The sequence below is a fragment of the Spea bombifrons genome, chromosome 1 (genome assembly GCF_027358695.1).
Source record: "Spea bombifrons isolate aSpeBom1 chromosome 1, aSpeBom1.2.pri, whole genome shotgun sequence".
Classification (NCBI taxonomy): domain Eukaryota; kingdom Metazoa; phylum Chordata; class Amphibia; order Anura; family Pelobatidae; genus Spea; species Spea bombifrons.
Genome location: NC_071087.1, coordinates 36148549 through 36173977, shown reverse-complemented (window position 1 = coordinate 36173977; position 25429 = coordinate 36148549). Strand labels below are relative to the sequence as shown.

General features: G+C 37.9%; 1 protein-coding gene across 2 annotated transcripts in view; it reads right to left on the bottom strand.

Moving 5' to 3' along the window:
* NR3C2 (nuclear receptor subfamily 3 group C member 2) overlaps positions 1-25429 on the bottom strand; it is a 148474-nt gene that overhangs the window by 39092 nt on the left and 83953 nt on the right. Inside the window, exon 3 of one of the 2 annotated variants that reach the window (XM_053460664.1) lies at positions 10598-10749. In XM_053460664.1, the coding sequence (XP_053316639.1) occupies positions 10598-10749 (152 nt within the window). The remainder of the gene's footprint in view (positions 1-10597; positions 10750-25429) is intronic. The other variant, XM_053460673.1, reaches the window with a different exon arrangement.

The window sequence follows — 25429 nt, the reverse complement described above, 5'->3', positions numbered from 1 at the left end:
CCAGACAGGCCAAAAGTATTGATTTAAGTTTCGTTGCTGCTGCGTGACGCATCTCTGAGCAGCGCTCGCTGTCTAGTTTTCTCAGCCTCTGCGACTGAGCTGAGGTCACATTCAGGTATTCCAGATGGCAGGATACCGTTCTCTGCTGGTTTCCAAATCGCATTTGACAGAACAGAGATGATGATTAACAACTGGATTTCATTTGCATGCTACACATTTAGAGAGTCTGTGGAGGAAAGGCATGCAAAAAAAAAAGCAGTGCACGCAGACATATTATATAATAAAAAGAAACTGAACTGTATTTGACCTTCGAAACCCCAGTCGGGCTAACACTTAAACATTTCACTTTTAGTACTAGATCCACACTTGTCTATAATCAGTCTGCAGTAGATTATACGGTATGCTGAAGGCAAAAAGTTGTGTCAATTAAATGGATTGCAGCACTATAACATAATGCTACGTAATTCTGCCAATGCTTTTTAGATTTTAAAGAATTTAAAGAATTTTAGACTAAAGAACCTGAGTTGGAGGGGGAAAAACTGGAAGGGATATACTAGACTGCCCACATGCTCCTGACCTCTCCAGGAATTATCTTAATTTTAACATCCTTACCTTCAAAATTCACACAAATATCCAAGGACCTATTTCGCTCCACATTTCACACACACGGATTTACCAAATTTCAACGGATTGGCATTAACACAATCTCTTGTTGCAAAACACGGTTTCCAAAGTACAGAACAAGAACTTAGAACCCCCAAAACTATACTACCAGATCAATAATATGCAGTGCCAATCCTTGAACACTCTAGATGGTTTATATTGGAAGACTTCAACACTTGGATTGATGACACCCTATACAAACTTGGGTAGGACCTCCTCAACTATATACAATTTTATAGAAATTGTTGCTATCTTTACCCACAGAAAAGGTCATACTGTTCCATTCTAGACTAGAATTATCATCAGTAACTGTAAATCCAGTAGTATGGTCAGACCACCACTCCATACACTTCTACACTGTATCACAATGGATAGACCCCAGACTTAGAACCTGGTCAAACATTGCTCATTAAAAAAAGGAGGGTGACGCCATTGCATGCAGCATCAAATTTGGATCTAAGAGAACTTGAAGGGCAGCTCTTTAGTCCGACTCTACAACAAAACCGTGAGAGACACCGTATACACCAAGGGCATAGCACCAACACGAACGCACATCAAAACTCACAACAATGCACCTTGTGGATTGCTAGGTTGCCACAGTGTATGATCTACCTTTACAAATATGGAAGGTAAAAGAACCATGCAAAAGTTGTACCCCACTACGAAATAAAATCTGCCTTCTTTTATCTGAGCCAGCATACAATACCTAATGATACAACACCGCGTGAAGATATGACAACATGAATCTAAGCATTTGTGTCCTTTCATCTAGATCAGTGCTTCTCAACCCTCTCCAGTAATTTCTGTGTTCCTGGTTGCTGATTCAGATTGCTTTGGACTCTGCTGCTTTTCTGGTACCCTGACTTGGCTTACTCTTGGGCTCCGCTTATCTCTGGCTTCCTGACCTGGCTGGTTAGTTTGACCCTTCTTATCTCTGGCTCCCTGACTTGGATTGTGTTTTTGGATTACGTCTCCCTCCGGCTTCCTGACCTTCTGGATTATGTGTGGCACTTCGGATGTCCTGAACCTCACCTACAGAGACTCCTATCATTCTCAGTGCACACGTGCTTGTGGCTACACGTAGTAAGGTCTGTCTCATCTCCAGACCTTTTCTATTGTACCACGTTTAAGAAAGTGTGTCCAATCCCGACACCTGGGCTTCACTTCAGAACAGTAAGTACCCTAACACAGCTCTTTTATCAGGGATTCAGTCAGCTCATCTGACCATCAGTGACCCTTAATTTATATATCTGTTTATACAGCTGCAAAGTGTTCTCAAAATCAACAATATATAATTATGTGTAATAAACAATAATACATTTCCTTATGTTAATTACGTAACCGATTGTTGTTTTGTTGCCAAAGAAAAGATAACCAAAAGGCATAGAAACCTTTGGCTTTAGAGAAGTAGCTAATTTAGCTGTTGTGGAAATATAATTACCATGGGGCACAGCTAGCGTCCTAACAGAGAAGTACTAGGAGTATGGCTAGTTGTACATTGGACAGCTCCTTACTGGCTACCCATCATGTAGAATTATGTAAAACATAAGCTTTATGAAACAAGCCCATGTTGATTCTGTTAAATAATGCCAATGCAATAAAGCCTTACCAGTGAGATCTGGGTTGCAACCCACATTTTTACCCATGTTTGATTCACTTCTTAAAATTAGAATACAAAAGTAACTGATTTTTTTTATAGTGGGTTTTTCCTTTACAGAAAAACAGCATTTTTAGTAAAATATACCCAGAAAAGCCTGCTTGTTTTTTTTCCCATCGTTCCTTTCAATACAAATAGAGCATGCTATTGAACAGGAATGGCTGACCTTATTTCGTGTTTTTTTTTAATAAAGTGAATTATTGATTAAAACATTACAGACTTGGCTGAGCACTGCAGCAATGATTACTGCTTATAAATGGACCTGTTCAAACTTATTGAGGGTTTCATTGTTTCTCTGCAAAAAAATGTAGAACAGTTATTTTAAGCCCACAGAAACATATGTATATGTGTCTAATGTGTACGTATCTATCAGAAATATGCAAGTCTAATTTTCCCTTTAAACTATGATCAAATCTGCTGCCAGGGCAGCACTAGGGTTTCTGGCATCCTAGCCAATTAGCTAGTTCGTCTATATTCAACCATCTCTGATGGTGGGATATGGTGGGTGACACTTCCCATGCATTTACCACTCAAAATGTCATTGTTCCACAAAAAAGTCTATACATTACAAAAGTGTTAAGCTATATGTTAACTTGGATCATTTAAAAGATATTATGCAAAAGCTCTTAATCGTCACTTGACAGTAATAACTGCATTATTCTCTCAGTATGACAAATGTATATCGTTGGAATATATTCTGTACAACAACTGGGGTCCATAATTGATGATGTTCTGACAACTACATGAAGTCAAAGGATTCACATAAATGAGATAGTGACCTATCAGAGTCAGAGGATTAGCATATGGAAAGTGCAGTTAATCCGTATGACCTCAGTGCACAGTTTCCAGAAAGATCACACCTGTTCTAAACCGGCAAGTGTCAGGAATACAACATACTGTATCGAATTCACTTGGGAAAAAAATGGTACCTCCTTGTGTTAATATATAAAACTTCACACTGCTGTCAATATGATAACAACCATCAATATAAAATGATCTGAACTGATTTTAGGAAAAAAACAGCTAGAACTGGTTTTGACAAACCTTAGAAAACTTGTAATGCTGGTGCAGAACACCATCTTTCCCACTGTCACGTCACAACATGACAAACGATAGGTCTTAAAGAAGCACAACTAGGATCATCTAATGTAAAAAAATAAACAATATAATATAAAAAGGAAAGATACACAAGCTGGCTGACATGCTCTACCATTAACATCACTAACGTTTTGTGGAACTTAACAGCTGTAATAGTTAAGGAAGTAGAAAAACAAAATGTATTTATTATCATCAGATTGTATCTTGTTGGATATGCTTGTTTATAAAACATCATGGATGGATGTTGAGGGTTAACCGACAGAAAGTGTCACTTCCTGATGGCCTATGGGGTTAACATTTGGACGGTTAACAGATTAAGTTTCAAAAAGACAGCGTAACATAAACGATGATCCAGAATGTCTTGGGGGCTAGAAATAGAACCTCAACTGACAAGGAAACTCCCTGATGGCGTTCCAGTATAAGACACTAAAAACCTTACATTGTTAGGTAGTTATGGTTTTGTAATCTTGTTCTGCAGTGTAAATATTCAAAACAAAAATAAAAAAAAGTGTCTGGAAATGTATAGAATAGTTTAAAAGAAAAAAATATATATATAAACAGACAAATATAAAAATATACATATGCCCATGTTGGTATCGAGACATAAGTAAATAATTGTGTCCTGCACTATATATCAAAAAGTACACAGTGACCAAGGAACAGCTCATACAAAAGGCCAGGGCTTTAAGGCAGGGCCAAAGAAGCAGCCTCCTAGGGCTCATGCATTCCTTGTTGGTGGTTTAAAGGAGGCTACCTGTAGGTCCAACAGCCGATGTGTTTTTGTTTCGGCCCCCCTCAAGGAGTTGCCTACCCATCAAAGCATAAAGGGTTGAGTTAAAATAGATAAAATGGACAAGTATAGGTAAGGAAGTAGAGGAGTACTTGTGATGAGGTGAAGGGAGATGGATTAACATTCAAGGGCTGTAAGAATACCACGTGCATGGCGGCTTTAGTTAAACCAGTGGGAATGAAGGATTGCAAAAAGCAAGTTTGAGTGGTAAATAGGTGGAACAGTCTCTCAGTAGAAGTAGTAGAGATTAACGGTGTGAGTAAATGTAAACATGTATGGGACTGATTAAGGTTTACATCAGTAAAAAAAATGGCAGACTAGATCTGCCATCAAATTCTATGTTTTCATGGGGAAAAAAAGAACATGTAAACTTAACGCTACTGCATCTATGCTTGCATTATAACCCCTGCATTGTACAATCAAAGTCAACAAATCCATAATCTTCTCTTTATCTTTCCCCTTTTTGAAGCCTTTGCATAAACATGAGATTATGATGTTACGTTACAAAGCTTCTCTTATGGGAGAAATCACAAGTGTCTGTTTTCAGATTACCACAACAACATTAAACAAGAGTGTTTTCCCCTAATTAGACAAATGACAAGCTGTTATTAGTTAGATGCATGCCCCAGATGATCACAAAATGGCATAAATCACATACTTAATTCTCCAAGGAGGACTTAATGGCAATTTGTTTTCACTGAGAATTTTTTTTTACCATATTAGTAATGTGAGTTGTAATACAATGACTTATAAAATGAACCTTGGAGAAATGGGCAAACCCTTATCTTTGAAATTACAACTATGATACAAAGTAGATAAATAGAAGCAATATATGAGGTTGGCTTATTGAAATTTTTTCTCCATTGCAATCTCACAGTGAACTGGCTAGTAATTCAAGGGGGGATGAAGTGACTACAATTGTGCTGTATGCAAGTACAGTAAAACTGAAGAAAAACTAGGAGATTTTATGGACACTGGATCTAACAATTTCAGATATCTTAAAAATTAATGTATGTAATATTGTGTTTCTTTTTTATTTTTCCTATAACTGCTCTAATCCTTAAAATGCCCAAAGATCCTACCGCTTTCTCCATTAAATTCTTGCTGAAAATGTCACCTGCCCTCAGTTGGGTAAACTGAAGTTCACGGTAATTGAAACAAGGGAGAGAAAGAAGAAAGACAGAATGGAGTATAAAACATTCTAAGGAGATAGTTAACAGTGCTGGACTAGTGAGTTTGGTTGGTCCTGGCACTTTAAAGCCGGGACACCACAAGTACACGGTCGCAAAATAAAGGTAGATGGAAGGTACTGAATTGGGCACAGATTTCCGCAATCCAACATCATTAAGAAACATGGGGATTAATCCTCCAATCACCTTCAATGAAACACCTCACCATCGCATACACAAGAAAGACAAGATTATTGCAGGAATAATCAAACTGTGACAATGTTGTTCCTAGTGGGGGCTTTTAGTAGCTAATTAAAAAACATGATGAATAACAGGTATGTTTTCATTAACAAATATATATATCTAGGAGGATTAATGAGGGATTTTTAAAATGCTAATAGCTAATGGTTATATTCTGTTTATTAATTGTACTTAGAAAGCACTTTAAAGATTGCTGTAGCTAGGCATTTTTTTTGCTCCAAGTCACTTGCCTGGTACAGAGATACCCATTAAAATGCCAACTAAATACATATTAATGGAAAGTTTAATCAATACACGAAGAACAGGCCTGGGATTCAAACCATTTTAAAAATACAATTACCTAAGTAAATACACGGCACAATGAATATTAAGAATATTAGTAATTAAGGGGACACTCACTTCCCTTTTAACCCCCTATATGCCACTCTGCCTCCAGAAATGCCTTATACCTCTATATGCCACTCTTGCATATAGGGGGTTAAAAGGCATATCATGGGACAGAGTGGCATATAAGGGGGGTATAAGGCATTTCTGGAGGTGCTGGGTCATAGAAGCTACGGCAGAAGTACAAGCGGCAGCAGGGGGTTTCTGTGTTCATCGAGAGGACGTTCGCCGGCTGGCAGAGAATTCCCCGCAGTGCTGCGGGGAATTCTCTTCTATGGCAGTCGGGGGAGGTATGCGCAATGCGTGCAGAAAACCTCCGCTGCTGCTGGCACTTTCACCGGCGCTCGGTGATCGACGCCAGGTGTAAGTGCCTGCAGCAGCTGAGGTTACCAGACAGGAGGATCCAGGTCCCCTGCAGCGCTGCGGGGGATCTGGATCTTAGTCTTATAGTCAGACATCATTTGAGGTCTGATAAGAAGATGACATTGATTATAAGACGAGGGGTATTTTTCAGAGCATTTGCTCTGAAAAATACCCCACGTCTTGTAACCGAGCAAATACGGTATTTGTCTTTACCCTGGCCAGTCCTTTTGTGGGTCCTGGAACCATCCAAGGTGCTTATAGAGCAGTCTTGAGAGTGTGGTAGACTGAGCACCAATATACAATAATTCTATTTCATACAATGACATATAATGATGCCGCCTATGTGTCATATTGAATCAAGTAGGGCAAATGATGTTACCATGTTCAAGTCTTAATCAAAGATACCTAGAGTGAATCATAAAAATTGTCCAACTGTCCAATAATAAAATAGGGCTGTGATATTTCCTATGTTATGTTGACAGCCCTGTCTTCCTGTAAAGAAGTCAACTCATAATCAAAGTACCAGGTGCCTAATGTTCTCCTAAGCCATTACACTTCCCATACTGTTTTCTATCTTAATCCATCTCGCTGCATTTAAAAAAAAAAAAAAAAAAAAGCATATCAAATATTTAAGAAAAATAAAGCAAAGCTGTGGTTGGGTGGCTAAGAGAACTTATTTAAAGAGAAATGAAAGTGTGCATAATGGTTACCATATTCATACTAGAATGTAATCATCTTTAATTCAGTCTCTAATGTACAGCTTGGAACACTTTGTCACCAGGAAACCTCTTACATGGTCTTTGGTAAGACTGCATGCTTGCTTTAAAAGCAATAGGATCTATCAACAGGCATCCATATGCAGTTTATGCTCATTATGGATACACAACCCTCCTTACAGAGAATTTGTACTACACTACACTACACTACGTAGTGCCAAACAATGTAATGTGTAGTCATGTGGTTTGAGCTGTGCATGAGTTTGAGTACCAGTGGTTTAAATTGCCCGATTAATGTTGACAATATTCATTTTAATATTTGTTTTGAGATAAATTATCAGGCATATTAAGCCAAGACAACCTGCAAAATAGGGTTTGTGTTTTATTTGCTGGAAGCTTCGACCGCTTTGCATGCTCTATGCACTGTACATGCAAATAAAGGACTGAGATGGGTAGAGCATTGTGAGAAATTGCAAACTCACTTAGCTGTCCACATAGCATGGGTAGAGCACACTGCAATTTCATACAATCGTCCATACATTGTAGGTTACCCACTGGATACCCTGCAGTGTCCTTAATATTAAGGTGAACGTATATTTATTGTTTTGCTCGCTTTGGCTTCCTGTCTTTTCATTGGGTCTCACACACGCAATGGATGGTGCCAGGATTATGGACATCTGGTGTTTGAAAGAAAAATGACACTGATTTGTCTCAGCAATGGTAAGCCATGTAAAAAGCAAATGCCTGCCCAAAGAAGAATCACACTGATAAGAAGAAAGGTTTCATACTAAGCACGCTAAACAAAATTTTGAAAATCATAGTTCAAAGTCAGTGTAACTTTCCAGGCTTTTTATCCTATTCGTTAAGGAGGTGCACCCATTGGCAGATCATCCTAGAAGACAAAAGAGCAATATCTGCATCTCAAAATGTGCAAAGACTACCACTGAGAAACCACACAAGAGTGTACGAGTATAAAGTGCGTTGCATTTCTCATCCTGCATTCTAAACTGAATTTGTACTGTAAGTAACGAGTCTACAGCCGAACCATCAATACTGGAGACAATTTATTTTAACTTGGATTATAGTTTTTGGTTCATAAAGACTCTCTCAATTTGTAATGTAATTCCTATGTAAAATGTATGCCTGTAACCACTGCAGATAAAATTGTTTCAAGTAACTGTCAATTTAGGCAAGTATGAATATTAAACTTTAGAAACAACTTTATAATATAAACCCTATTTGTTTTACTGAGGGTTTTAAGAAAATCTGGGCATTATTAGCCCTTAAAATAAAATGGCTCTATAACCCAGTTAGTGATAACAATTAGTGGTAGATAAGGCCAGATTTCATTTTTTTGATTTTGTCGGAGAGGAGGAAGAATGAGAATAGCATAATTAATAACTGTATTTCATTGAAATTGACATCCCAATGATCTTCTGGCTCAAAGGTAAACCACAAGACTAGATCAATTTTAATTACAATGCCCTTTAAACTATTCTGATGTTTAAAACGATCATATTTGTCTTTATCCACAAAACTTCTATGATACAAGGTTTTACTATTTTAGTGAAAAAAACACATGCATTATTTTAATTAAAATGGACCTGTAACAAAAAAAGATGTAATACTAATCAATGAAGCATACACACTGTTTAAACGGTTAAGCAATCTTCAAGATACATGCATTAAGTCTAATTATTGAACCATTCTACTATCAAATGCACTAAAATTCATTACTAGTTATTATGTATTAAATTCACCTGAAGGTCAATCAATATCTTTCGTTAGGATAAAATATATATTATTCTGATAAAAAAAAGTGGCTTCAGTTCCTTTTATGAAAGGTATGAAGTTTTGTGCATTAATCTTGCAACCACCCATTTTCACTACCGGATAAACACACAGATGTACACACACCAAGATAAGCCCCAGTGGCATCAGCAGGTACATTGGCCAGATGATGTAAGACACTTTAGCCGGTTGATTTTTCTCTTGGACAGTTTAGTGAAATTATCCAGATGGAATGAACCCAATAAAGTCCAGTGAACTGGAACATCAACTGCACAACAACATGTCCATTTGGTAAATCAACAAGTTAGTGTTTTGTGATATAGTAATACTTGAAACAGTTTCCACAAATAATAATAATAAAAAAAATCATACACAGCGATAGTAAATTTAATTTCCATGGCAACCAGTTGTTTGTACTTTTCATACATTTCAGATAAACTAATTTGTTTCATGGACAAGGATAACATTTGCATAAAAATTGGATATGTTTCCTTGGCTCCTTGGAAAATGAGGACATACCAAATCAATGAAATGCTTCCGATCACACTTTCTCATTCAATTTTCCCTGACGTGTGAAGGTTTTCATCTGTTTAATATGATTCACTATATGGTTTGAGCCCTCTTTCACACAATCAATTAAAATGAAGCGAAAGGGATGGCAGTCCTTTCCTGCTCTAATGTAGAGCTAAGGTGTAAGGGCTCACTTCACATTTTACACTTAATTATGAAAATGACATTGAGAGGGCTACAGATTGACTTTGAGCGCTATAGATGCCACCCCACTTTAACTTTATCTTTTAAGTGCCAAATTACACCCCCTATTTAAGAGGTTAAAAATATCAAGTGCATACTGAGGTAAGTGAAATGAACTAGCATAGTGATTCCAGGCTAAAATGGCATATACCAAAAGAATGACTAGGAGAGATTATATTCAGAAAGAAAAAAAAGACAAAAAAAGTTTCATAAGTTATAATTTAAAGTGTTCTTATTAATATATCTGAGGTTAAAAACTACTGTAGTAGTTACATGTCCAATGACATTTAGGTGCCACATGGTAGAAGCAGTACAATCACCATAACTCCACTTTCACCATATTGTACCAGAAAGGCTCTTTCTATTCCAACGGATTTGCAATTAAGGATGTGTTCAAAACTTGAATACAATATCCCTTTTAAATTATGAATGTTGTCATTTGGATCTAGATCAGGTATAGTTCCTTAAGAACATTGCCAATATATTATTCTGAGTGCCATTTTGTGTGAATGTCATACAATTGTTTGTGCAATAAACTGTACCAACATTTGTTCAGGCTCTTAAAACTGTAATTGCTTGAGGGACCTGTAATGATTAAGCATATGGATAATTGGTTTGGCTGCTAGTAGTCCTAGCAGTAAGTAGTACAGTTCAGTAAGGTAGTAATGCACCTACCAAGTATGCATTCTATCCAAATTGATAAAACAAAGCAATATCCCAAGCATCTATACAGAATTATACTCAGAAGTGGATATACAATACTGATATTTTTAACTAAATTTAACATAAAGCTGTATTTGGGGAAATACATTCTACATAAGAAGAAACATGTAGCTGGGAAATAGATGAATGAGACAAGTTAGCATTATAACTTAAATACACACAATCACGCCAAACCAACAATTACAGAACACCACAAACAGTAAGAAGGTAGTAAAAAGTATTCACCCACTTGAACATTTACCTTCCACTGCTCTTTTGAAGAAGACTTTGCAGCTCCCACAGGTGACTACTCCATAGTGACAACCAGAGGCCTCGTCCCCACAAACGAGACATACTTTGGAAGGTCGTGATGATCCAGTTGACATGCTCCTTAATGCAGAGCTAAAGAAGCAACATGCAAAAGAGTTATTATTCCTTGTATGTAAAAAAAAAAAAAAAAACCCTCCAAAAAAATAAATTATTATTGCATTTCTTGGTTATAACACTGGAATAATACAATGATCTGCGGTGTTAAGCAGTATTAACGTTTATCATAAATCAGAAAAAAAACATTTATGATAAATCAGTCTACATATTCAGACCTCAGTACTAGACATGCAGGTAATTATATAACCATTAAAGGATGATTTAGTCTTTGAAAAAGTGAATGATATGCTGTTCAATTACAATGATTAACAGCTCATTGACAAAAGCTGCTATTTTGTGATCTGTGATATATATCACTCACTATACTCAGTGTTAAAATGTTGCGAGTTAGTACAGATAGCTTCTAGGAAATGAAGATAAATAGAGGGGTAATGGGCATTCTTGTCTTGTTCCACTTCATATCCACACTCAGTCTGAGTATGAACCTGGTGGTCTTCCCCTTTGTTTATATATTGGAGCTGGGAGTAGATAAAGCTCACACTGAGAAAGCCGATGGAGCCTCCTCTGGTAATCTGAAAGGTTTCCAGGTGTGTCCTATCACCTCAACAGAATTCAACACAATTGGCCGATTTATTTTTTCATCAATTGGGTTCTTAGTAAGTGAAACAAAAAAAAAGAGATCAGAATAATAAATTATTGTCTTCTAATTCTCCAAAGTGTAACCTTTTGAGTGAAAGGGGAATACTGGAATATGTAGGTTTCCAATGTTACTGCACACCCCTCTGGCACATAAATTGTTAAAAGTGCTGCTACTTTAACTTCAAATTCAGTCAGTCTGTTCAAGAAAGCTGTTTCTTGCTTGGCGCAGATACACAGATGGCTTGAAATGAAATTCTCTTACATCAAGTCCACAGCATGCTGTCAGACAAATTCCAAATCACTTTACTTGACCATATCCACCAACAGCGCAAGAAGCAAATCTGGCCCAAACTCAACAGTAGTCAAGGCTACACAAGAAGGTGATCACACAACTGAGATATATTTGAAAAGATAAAGGGTTTAATGCTACCTGAACCCTGTAAACTGAAATTCTAGAGTAAACATGCAATGCAGTAAAAAAAAACATGTACAGCATATTCACTACATTAGAGCTTTACATTCAGAATAATTAATGCTTCTCAAATCAAACCGTAAAACATGATAGCTGCTGCTTTATTAAATCTAGAATGCTTTGAAATGTCAACATAACTTTTAATTAAATCTGTGTATTGTATAATATATATGGGGAAATGTAAAAGTATTTTCCATTAATGGTGAGAATTGCAGTCAGAGGAATTTCTACTGCATGTTGTAATTTTAAGGGATGGCCTGTTTAATACAGTCTTGGCAAGTTATTATGATTGTGTTGGTTATTTATGCTAATGCTTACAAAATGTTACTTTTCTGTTGTATGTAAGGCCATTTTGTGGCATTTTTATGTATATGTCTGTATCTTTTTTGGGAAGCACCTTTCGGACTCAAAACTGCAAACCTGCAGACCTGATGTTGTAGAACAGAACTCTAAATACAAATTTAATTCTGTTTTTTTTTTCTTTAGCATAGAAACCTTCAAATAATAATAATAAATAGTCTGCAGATCGACATGCAACAAGACCGCCAATAATGCCAGATACTATTCGGCCTACATTTTACAAGGTGATTTGTCACTTGGTCTACACCACCATAAACATTACTTTACAGCAAGACATACTGACCCATCACGGGCACTCACTGTCACAAAGTTCTTGAGAATACAAGTGAGGAACCCAGTATGCAGTAAAGGCACTGATGAATCAGTGAGACAAGCCGAGTCAGGAGTGGAGAAGGTAGCGAAGTCAAAAACAGGCACAGGTCAGCAACGGAGATGGTTATCAGACAAGCCAGGTCAGGAGTGGAGATGGCAGCGAAGTCAGGGACAGGCACGGGTCAGCAACGGAGAGACAATCAGGTAAGTAAACTTGTAATGCACTGCTCAGCTAGAACAATAACCGAGCACTGAATGGAAGTCAGTGCTCGGCTTTTGAATCTGCCGCTTAAACCAGACTCCGCCCCCAACGGGTGACGTAACGTTAGTTACGTCGTCTCCAGGGAGGCAGGCTATAAGAGAGGGGGCGTGGTTCGCCCCCGTACGTACCGCCCATCACTTGCGATGGGGATATCGGGAAGGACCTGCCCCGGGTGCTTGCTGGATGCTGGCACCTCGAAGCAAGGTCCCGGAACTGCGGGAGAGGTAAGTTTTGAGTACCCGCTAGCCGCGGGTACTCGGGGGAATTGCTGCGTTGCGGTCCGTGACACTCACACGCGCGCACACGCACGCACACACACACACTCAATGCTGCTGCTCAACCACAGTCATCCAAGTAACAAAGGTGCCCTCCTGTCATGTAACAAACCCTCATTACATAAAGCTGTGAAATAAGCCTACTTCACCTTTGAGAATCAACTCGTTTAGTCTAGTGGATTATCATACGAAAATGTCATCACATAAACATAAAGTTAGCTGTAGGATTACATTTATTAGCTGTCAAAAGGGGGGGGTGATTACCCTCTGGAAATGGAAGAGTCATTTCTTCAAGACAGCAATTATTCTTCTAACTGAATCAGTGAGAGAGATTGTAAGATTTAAATACAAAGACCCTGGACACTTCCCGTCTCAAACGTCCCACTGTGCGGTGCTGCAGCTTCTGATTGCATAATATAAATAAATGATAATGAAATGGTGATAATGATGATAATAACATAACAAGTAAACAGTCCTCCTGAATATATTTATGGACTAATCGCTTTGCATCACTGAGCGTTACCCTTAAAATGCTGCTTAGTGTTCAGGAGACTGTTGTACCTTAGGAGACTTTGGGTCATTGTCGGAATTGCTTAACAAGCAGAGGTATATAGTAAAACAAAACCATTCTTTCTGTTTTGGTTTTAGCTGTAAATATTTAGGGATCTGTTGGGATGAGGCTCGCCAGTGGAGGCTGCAAAGCAGGTCTGGAGCCACCACCCTTCAAAACAAAAGACACGGCAGCTCAAGGTCATGCTAGCCTCCTTGCATGAGATCTTCCTTCTGCTTCTCTAATTATTTTTTTTTTAAAAGTTTGGGTATAATCCTGGTAAAATACAGTATGATTATTTTTTTATGTTATATATATATATATATATATATATATATATGTATATATTATAGCACACATTGAGAGCGCTGGGCAATGGCGTCAGCTCATGATTAAACTTATGACTTTTCTAAAATTTCACTTCAAAAATCAGTCTGATCTGGATATGAGACACATTCATTAAAAATAAATATAAAAAATTCTACCCAATAAAATTAATAAAGTTGTGAGGAAAGACTTGCCATGGGCTAGGTTTGTTTAAATTTGAAGAAAATTGTAGTAAGAATGGAAAATGATTTTAATATCCAAATATACTTAAATTCAACTAAAAGAATTATAAAGGCAAATGTCTTTCCAAAGGCAATACAAGGTAACATAGGGTCATATCCCATCACATGAAAGAAATAAAGGGTAACATTGGTTAATAACAAAAAAATATATACCGTATTGGCTCGGATATAGGCCGCCCCCGTATATAGGCCGCACCCTAAAAGTTTTTTTCTTTAAAAAAGCACCAAAAAAAACATGCTGCCACTCTGCCCCCCCCGAGATATGCTGCCACTGTCCTCCCTCCCCGAGATATGCTACCACTGTCCTCCTCCCCCCCGAGATATGCTGCCACTGTCCTCCTCCCCCCCGAGATATGCTGCCACTGTCCTCCTCCCCCCCGAGATATGGTGACACTGTCCTCCCCCCCCCCGAGATATGCTGCCACTGTTCTCCCCCCCCCACCGAGATATGCTGCCACTGTCCTCCTCCCCCCCCGACTTACCAGGGCAGACTCCCGGGTGTCTTGCGGGGCCAGCGGGGGACATCTACACAATACGCGTATACAACTTCCGGTGCCGGCACACGTGTTGCGTAGATGTCCCCCGCCAGCCCCGCAAGGCAGAGGTAAAACGCATCGTGCAGACGGTCCACACGATGCGCTTAGACAACCTCCCGTGCCGGCACCCCCCCCGTGGGAAGTGCTGGCAGGGGAGGCTGTCTGAGCGTATCGGGGAGTAGGATGCAGGTCCCCTGCACCGCTGTGGGGGATCTGTATCCTAACCCCGCTGCCTGCCTGGCGCCCGGAACTGCATGTCCCGGGTGTCGGGCGCTAGACCCAGAATATAGGCCGCACCCCCACTTTAAAGACTTAAAGTCTTAAATATTCGAGCCAATACGGTACTTTCTTTGCAGTCTTAGAGCTGTGAACAACAGAGTTGCCTATAAAATGTAAGACATATCCATCCTAAACCAAAGTTATTGGAATATTCACTGGTGTAAGTATCTTTAACATATCAAGTAATGATAATTCTAATGTAATGTAATGCTAAAACAAAAATCACATGTGCAATAAGCACAGGTGGTACTACTGTATAGGAAGCTTAAGTCGTCACTTGAGTCTTCAGTTGGTTTTCCTACTAAAGAACAATTAGACCAATTCTATAATTATACCCATCGTGTGTGATATTGACCTTAATAGTTTGCTAAAGGTCCATAAAACCTAAAGTTACCTTCTACAAAAGTTACCTTCTTCACAAAAGAAATAATGAGCTATCAGAAAATAAGTACTTGTCACCAAAATCCGGGTCCACCAATCAGACATCTATCCAAAGGCTCTCTTAGAAGTTGACAACAAAGTTCAAGCCCGCAAAAAGTGTACATTTAGGTGTATAATTATTGCTTGTGAAGAAGCTTGGTGGGTAGGTTAGCATTTGTAACACATTTTACCAACAAACCCTATGATTTTATATTGATTGTTCTCTGCAATCAAATAAGGAGCTGATTTATCTACCGTGTAGAGCTGATGGACAATCATTGCAGATATCAATCAGACGCAGAATGTGGTATTTCTCAGTGCAATTTTCACCTATTAATTGCCTAGCACTGGGTTTTTGAAAGTGCCACACAGGAACATTTTGCAGCAAAGGAGAAAATGTACGACTTAGACCTGTTTTACCCATGGATACTTCCATAGGAGATCCTCATCTGCCAAGCAAACAGGAACGAGAAAAAGCAGCCATCTTGAAAGAATGCAAACATAATCCAATTCCCTCAGTCCTATACCAACATCTTTTTATTGCTATATATATTACTACTTTGCCAAAGCCCTGGTCATTAATACAAAAGGTAAAAAATAAAAACCAGGAGGCAGCTTACAACATCATGCCTAGAAAAAGGCAATAACATCTGGTCTCTACTGGCTACAGTCCATTGCCAACCTTTTATTCTCCCTAACATTCAAAACTTTCTCAAACACAAGAAGGTTCTATTATGCAACAGTGGCCTTTTTTGCCACAACAGCAACACTATTGTAGTTTGTGGATAATTATGTATACATAGCTTCAAGAAAATAAATATACAAAAACATTATACAGTATCTAGGTAACATTACACAAGTGGAAAAAGTGCTCTTAATCATAATCATTTATACGCGGGCTACGGAAAATAAATATTTTAGCTTGATGCTTTAGAAAACATCATCATGTATCTCACGCATGACATTACATATCACAAATACACACAGGGGCAGGACAGGGTAAAGTGGGTTCAAATGTTCTTACTATTCAGTTCATTTTTTTTAATGACCCAAATGAGTTCCGTCCTGATCAGTGTCCTGCTTGCAGAGGTTGCTGGCAAATATGTACTCCTAACTTCCCTATATGTGCGAAACGGTTATACCCAAGGTGATACATGATGTCATATGACATAACATTTTGATTACACTATGACATCACAATGTTGCACACATTATGTTGCCTAATGGAGGGATAAATGTAAACCAGCTGTCACATAGGACATATCCACCCAATTTTCCAGTGGTTTAGAGAGGCCTAATTTGCTTTGTGGTTAAAGCATTCATATTCACTGTAATGCCTTTGAAGGTTGAGTGTGAACATTTTTTCCACTGTTTTGTATATAAACGTATCTTTTCTAAATGGTTTTCTACTTTAACACCATCTGAAGCAACAGACTTACGGTACATTTGGCTTCATGTCACTACAAGTGACATTAAAATGACTCCGAATTCCAGCTTTGAGTATTTTTGGTGTTCAGGATTAGTTAGTTTGCATCTTTTCTCATCAAATTGTGACAACATGCAATTATTCCAATATACATCCAACGCGCACATTAAATGTCAAAGGTCCAACAGATTACTCCAGCAGCAAACTGCCGTCTCTGGATCATTGCTAAGGAATATGTATGGGGTTTCCTTTTTTAAATGCAAACATAATATGCATATATGTATAATTAATATTTGATAATCACATTTTAGCTAGAGATAAAAATGACCATGGGACCTGGGCTAAGAACAACTGTCAAAGTGAGTAAGGGCACAATAATTGGTCATTTGGGTTGAGTTATTACCAAATTTATTTCTGTAAAAGTAAGGAGTATACCGTTACGTATACAGTATCTATGGAAAATATTTTGAAAACAGTATTTAGTATATGATGGGAGTTATGATCAACAAATAATTATATCCAAGTTGAATTGTTTGTATTAACTAATCCCTTGCTATTTTCAAATACGTTTTATTGAAACATCTCCAACATCATGTTTGCACTAAAATATACTACTTATACATTAAAACATGCTGTATCCCAGCTGTTATGTAAGTAGCTGGGCAGGAAGCATCATCTCGGCTAGTTTCATTCACGCTAAATGCTGATGAATGAATCTCTGGCTCCAGTGACGTATCCTGCAAAGCCGGGGGAAGGGGGGAGATAGCCCTCTTGGGTGATCAGACCCCCTCCCGTGTGCTGCTATACAAGGGAGATCTCTGATCTCCACAGCCTATCCTATGGAACAGAGCCGGCACAGGCTCCATAGACTACATTACACTTTTAAGGCATAAAGCGCCAGGATATTACATCATTTCCTGGTGCCCTGTAGTGAAGATGGCAGCTGTGCAGGTAAAACACTGGCTATAAGTAAACAACTCCACACAAAACACCTCGATGCCAATGAAAGTTTGGCATTAGTATCAAAACAAACTCATGATGGAAAGCTACTGATATACAACCATGACAAAGTTGCAATGAGTGATTATGAATGGCTCCGGAGTTCCAAATAACTGCAGTTATTCCTGTCTGTCTGACCTAAGCCAGGCAGAGCCCCCCCTCCCCGGGTCTCCATTAATGTCTTCACTGTCTCCCAATTCATTCTCTTCTAGCTATGACCCCAAAGCGTCACTTGTGCTCCATGGTGTCCCTCTCCATTGTTGATCAGCGGGCCGGAGTACAAGGAGGTTGGGGATACTTCAGTATATAAATGAAATTGTAGCTATGACAACATTTTTCTCTGTTTGAGTGCTTGAGAGCTGCTCCTGATTACCCCAAGACATGGGTGTGTTAACAGCATTTGTTTTCAATCTGGCATGTCACCAACATGCGATGCATGCCAACACAGATCGCTGGCTACATCTGTACTAAGTTTAAAAAAATCAGTTCACTAATAATTTTATGTGATAAGAAAGGTATGCGAGGAATGGAGTGACGACGTTTTTATTAACAGACCACGGACTGAGAAAAGAGAGAGTATTAGAAAGTTAGGGTTCAAGAGGTGATGGTTAACGCACAAATTACATTTGACGTAACCCGGACTCTCGTCCAAGTTTACTGAGTCTTCAGCTCCTGCCTCATGATGCAATAGAAAGAATTACCAGCGTATCATGGCACGATACAGCTTGAACTGGAAAACAGGTCACGCAACCACTCAGGATTTAGAGCCTTAAACAGCTCCTGAACGATCATGGAAATATGGAAGACCGTATTTCTGCCCAAAGACATTGTGAATATGATAAGGACTATCAGACACTGCAATACTTAAGCACTAACTACCAGTCCAGTTACTTTGTATCATTCACATTCTAACAGAGGGTAAAAAGTAAATTCTTTAATACATTTTCAATATTATATAATGCATATATCAATGTGACCTTGAGAAGGAAGATTAGTAGCATACTGTGAATAGGAATATACAATATATACACATTGATACACATGCACTTATACTATATATGTATAGATATACTCATACACATACGCAGATTTCTATGAATGTTTTCTTTATGAGGTCACTAGCGGTTTTGTATTTACTGTAATGGTAACCAAGATCTGTTATGATGTGTTTAGCAAGCACCCGCTGATAAGAATAATAAATAACAGGGTAATAACTCTTGGTCAATCAATTTACACTTAACCCTTTATACTGCTGGCTCTAAAAGGGTTCACAGTGCTGATTTCACAAGAATAAACAAACCAAGAACGTGGGCAATAAACAAAAAAGCAAAACTGGTCAGTGGATAAAAAGTTTTCATTTGCATCGGTAAAAAAAATGTTTGGTCCCAATACGCAACCTTCCTCACAAACGCATAGAATTTTTTTTTGTGTGCCACAAAATAAGATGCAGTCCTTGGAATACCCTTCCTCGCTCACACTACTACACAGTATACACTGTGGTTGGTAAGGTTGAAAGTAGGCAGAAATCTAACTTTCTAAGATATCTGTAATTGCAGTGGTCCAGAAGGAGGCAAACAAAAGCCCCTTTTAAGCGTGTACCAATTAAACCCTGACCGGAAAGGTAACAAAACTCCATAACTCCAAGGGCAGTCAGAATAATCCCTTGACCAACCTAGATTTCCATACACACATTAAGTGGATGTTTGCTTTGTATCTTTGTGGTGTTTGCATTCAGGGAATTAGGGGGCTAAACTGTAAAATTGTAACCGGATAAAAATTGTGATGGAACATAGAGAGCTTAAGATCACAGAAATTATAGTTTGTGAACAAGTAACGTTCAAGTTACAAGACTGGATTGAACGGGAAGTGATACAATACCTTACTAAAGGGAGTAACTACTCTCACATCCAACAACATTATTTTGGTGGCAAGACAGGAAAATGCAGTTACTTGTAAATTCTAAAGGCGTCTAATCCACCTATGTCTTACTTTAAAATCGTGGAAAGGGAAAATCATTTCTCAAGGATGACTATAACATCAAAAGAAGGTTGAAAATGCCTTTGTTTAGGTACTTAACATTTTATTTGGCATATTTTGAATCATTGTAAAAGTATGCATGCTCCAAAAAAGCACAGGGGAATGAAAAGCCAAATGCATCAGTTATACATTCCGATCCAGTATTGATTAACACGCTTGATTGCAGGTTAATCAGAGAAATTATTGGGTAAGGGTTACGGTCCATGAGGAGTAAGTCTAATATCCTTGTTCTGTCTTCTGAGCATAGTTACTCTAGACCAAGGGAGTTACCACATTATAACGAATACTTACACATGATTAGCTGCTGCTGCAATGCGATCAATGGGAGTGCTGCTGTGCCTTTGCAAGAAGTTTACATACTAATGCTTCCTGCTTTCAGAAGAGGCAACCAAGAGATGACTTATACGAGACAAAGTGTCATTTTCTAACTCAAGTAACTAAAAATGGCTGCTCCAGTTTGTCTGCCATCACACTTATTGGAAACCATGCAAAACAATTTTGGGAATTGGACTGTTCCTTCAATGTGTTTGCTACCAAGCTTCCAACACTTACACCAGAAGATGAAAACATACACCGTTGTGTGCTTGCACAAAAACACAATGTAACACAGATCCTTTCTGTAAAGTGTGTGCTTAGGCGGGTGTTTTAAGTTTTAATGACGTATCGGTAACCAATGAAGCCTGCTCTGCATTACAACAACAACAAAAAAGACTTCTCATCAGATAACCCCTCTATTGTGTCTTTCTGCCACGAAAGCTTGATGCCACACACAGTGCATTTTTACATAGTTTAAGGACTATTTTAATATGGCTGAACACACACATGTGCCAATGCAGATAATTCACACCATGTCTGTGTCATGCAATAATGTTGTGCTGGTGCTATTTTTACAGAAATACGCTTTTCCAAACTCTCAAGGTTCTACAAGTTCAATTCAACGACCAGCCTACAATCTAGACTTCACTAGTAAGCAATTCCACTCCCAAGGCACCAATCCAAAAAAAATATTTTTTAACTGCTCAGATGCACCTACACCGTATCTCATAATAACCCAGCATGTGCTGATTCTACGCCTAAACCACTGTGCGTCTGATAACATCAAAGCAAACTTCTAATTGATGTTGGTGCAGCTGAAACCCATTACAGCCAATGTGACACAGCAAGCATAGTGCAAGTACTTTTCTGTCTGCTGGTGTTTGTTGATGCTGACATCTCTTTACCGACTTGTAAACATCAGTTTGTGTTGATTTTATACCTAATAATCAACCAATAAAATTTAAGCTCTAAACAAATAACATATTTACATTTGTCAAAGTGAAAATTATGTGAGGCATCCCTATATCAAGGAATACGAATGCAATGTTAAATAAATAAGTCCTATTTCAGTGGCACTTAACCTAGCGTGAATAAGCCCGGACTGGCCACCTGGCACATACGCAAATGCCGGTGGGCTGCTGCCCTACATCACTGGATACCCACCCAATGTGCCGCACCAATGCCAGTCCGTCCCTGAGCTAAGGAGTAGCATAGTGTTGGTTTTTTTTTTTGCTAGAGTTTTTGTGTTGGCATGGAAATGGTTAACGTGCCGCTGGTATACTTTTGTTTGCCTATCATGTTGTTGTTTAGACACGTCTTGTGGATCCTAGACAGGTTTTCTTGTTCTAGAATAACCCTTGTGAAAATGTACCCAAAGTTGCCTTAATGCTCTGTGCTCCCCATTTAATCTCTTCGTAGCAGCCGTATGCTACTGATTTCCGCACAGCTTTCCTAGCAGTCGCAGTCTAGGCTCCACGGCCGCATATCTGAGGTTAGACGGCCTGTTTAATCTCTAACTGTGCATTTTCCATCACCATTAACACCAATTAAGGTTTAGATGGGTCATTGAATCGAGACAATTATATATTCTACAGGGCCAGTACATGTGTGAAATGCACATTATTATATTGTTTATATTTATATATAGTAAATTATATATAATTTAGAGTTATATTTATAACAATGAAAAGTCATATTCAAATTTTAATGTGTTGCGGAATATGTTAGCACCTAACAAAGAATACTTTAATAAAATTAAGCTGCTTAACTTTGGCACAATTCTTTCATTCTATGCAAAATAGTAAGATTCATTTTAAATCATATTTTTTATAGAATGCCAGTAGATTATGTAGCTCTGTTTCAATTGGGAAGAGTGAAAATTAACTATACCATTTAAATTGACAATAAGATTAACACACATAAGACATATGAAGGAGAATGAGCTTGCTGCTGTAGTGAAGTTACAATCTATTAACATACAAAACAATCCAGACTGTCACTGATACATTTCTTGTACTACCATCAGTGCTATAAATACACACACATATACTGTGTATATATATATATATATATATATATATATATATATATATATATATACACACACACACACACATATATACATACATACACACACACATATATACATACATACACACACACATATATACATACATACACACACACACACATTCACTAAATGTGAATAAATATTATAACACTAGTAGATACATTGTATACACAATCTACTTTGTTTTCTGAGCAAAACCCAGCCTTATTAATTGAAAAAAAACACTTTCAAATCAAACGTGCCAGGTTGTTCAAACCCAAACCACTGTACGTTACCGCAATCCATTTAACGTATAGTGCAAATGTGTAAAAAATGAACAAGCCAAACGAAAAGTAGATAAACATACACTCGCCAGCAAGGTTTGGCATTTATGGCTTTTCAATCTGTTGGATACCCCTCTGGCATTGAAAAGGTTAAAACCACACATAGGGCAAACTAATGACAAGGGTATCTGCCAAGCTATTCTTAGACCATGAGGTCACTGCATTAAAATAGCATTTTGCTGACATAATATTTCCAGTTTCATCTTTCCCTTATGCAAAAGAAAAACTCTGCTATGAATGCATGTTATTGACCTTAAAATTTAAGGACACCACACTATTTTAATGATTTATGTGGAGGTTTGAATTGCAATCAAGAAAATATTAAGGCTTAGCCTTTTTCTTTAATGCAAAATCTTTTTCTGAAGAAATTAAACCCTCAGGAGATTCCCATTTGGATATATTATATATATATATATATATATATATATATATATATATATACACACATATAAATAAAGGAAACAATATTCTTTGTTCATTTATTAAGGTGAGTCAGTCTGGCTTAGAAACAGAACATGCAGAGCTGGCATTTTTTTGCTAAATAATCAAGGTCTATATTCTACAAACTCTCAGGAGCTGTGGGTTTTTTGTCCATTTCTCCCTGAAATCATCCAAACAGCACACCGCTGGGATTAAAACACTTAATAGAACACAGCAGACTTAAAGGAACAGCTTTCTATTTTGCTCTTCCAGATGCTTCCCCTTTTCCGGATTATTTTTGTACACCTCTTGAGAGCCGGAGTGAGGATTAGAATGTGCGCAGCATGTAGCCACGGGTATCCAGCTGGAGGACACGCAGGAGCACTGGAACTGCTGTTAGCGGCACTATTGACACGGGTCCGCTGGACATTTGCTGGTGTACCTGATGGCCAGTTTGGGCCTGCACCACTTGGCATTAAGCCAAAATGTAATTTTTAATTTCTAAACACACAGCTCAGCTTTGAATAAATATAAATGTTCATTTTTAAAGAAAAGTTTAGCATTCCGGTTCTGGATCTTTTTTGAGCTATGATAAGAGAAGCTGGGAATTTGGATGTTCCATATTGTTTATGGTTTAAACAAATGGCTGTTGGCCGCTAGCACCTTCTACCTAGCTGAGAAGGCCAATTTAATTATTTTATTATAGGACCGTTGCTGGATCCATGCAACCCCAAACTGTGAAAGTGTAGGCGTATAATGTAAACGTGTATCATGTAATTGTGTGTTATTAACAGACCGCTACACATTTGTAAGTTATAGAATACTGTTAGGGATGAATTTGAATCCCTGTTGAATCCTGTTTAGTAATACTCATGATAAGAAGGCCCAGACATACCAACCAGCACTAATGTTAAAAATGCATTATTGTGTGTTTGCACAAGTCAGGAGATAAGATTTATTTATCATTGCCCATAGTTTAGGTGACATTATACAGAATAATAAACACATTAACAAGAATGCACTGTTTGCGTCCTGTACAGCAATCCATTGAACAGTAATGACGTGCCCCTTTTCAACTTCTTGGTATCTGTTTTATTTTAATCTTCTCATCTGTGTTTTAATAATCTTGTGTGTGGTAAGAAGAAGAGCCTACATAGTTTTGGAATTGTGCAATTTATCAGCTGTGGTGCCCACAATACCCAAACCTAATATGAAGACACATGAAACATGTATGTTGCTTACTGGGGCGGTAGCCTTCAGCCACCTTCACAAGGTAAATGCAATTGGAGGCTCATAATTTAATCATGGGGGAGGGGAGTTCGGGACTGGAGGCTGTACCCCTTTATAGATACAGCACTGATAACACCTACAGTAAAAAAAACAAACACATTTTTGAAAAAACGGGATGACACAATGGAGTATTTACTTTGCTGTGATGGCAAACAACATCTCATGGAAAAGGGAAATCTTAAGCTTACCTTGTAGGCAAGAATCGTAATGGCAAATATACATACACACACGCATACAGTAGTGTAAAAGTTTTAGGCAAGTATAGAATTCTTTACTGTAAAGTAAGAATGCTTTCAAAATACACATGTTAATAGTTTGTTTTATCATTTTAGCAAAATGCAAAGCGAGTTAACACAAGAACGATCTAAATGAAAGCAACATTTGGTGTGACCATCAAAACAGCATCAGTTCTTCTAGGTATACTTGCATGCTGTTTTCTAAGGAACTTAGCAAGTAAGTTGTTCCAAACTTCTTGGAGACCTTGGACAAAACATCTGAAAGACTCCTGTCTACCTTGAAATTTCTGCCTGGGAGACCTTGTTGATGCAGTATAACTACCTTGAGTCTTGTTGCTGTGCTCGGTCTTGCCGTGGTGTACGACTTTTGACATTAAACTGGCTCCAGCAACCTCACCTTTGTTAGTGAGTTTGGCTGTTCTTAAACCACTTTTATTCCTCCTACACAGCTGTTTCTGTTTCGTTAAATGATTATGTTTCAACCTGCATATTAAATTGATAATCATTGGCACTTGTTTGGTAAAATTGTTTAATCGTGCACCTAACTATATGCCACAAGTTCCCTGACTTTGTGCAAGTGTACTTAGAAGAATTCATGCTGTTTTCAAAGGTGGTCACACAAAATATTGATTTAGATATTACTTCTGTTCGCTCACTTTAATTTTTTTTTATTAACACATCAATTTTTAAAGTATTCTTACTTTAAATCATTTCCCCCATTTTTCTTCCATTTAGTTCCACTGAGTTTCTCTGTTTGAGAGTTCTCTTATTTATTTATATTTTAATTAAACAGAATATGTAATATGCGATAATCCTATTTCATCCTATATATTGCCTTTTATATTTGGCAAAGCATTTTTATGCGAACAAGAATAGCGATACAGATCTTTATGAAATCATCAAA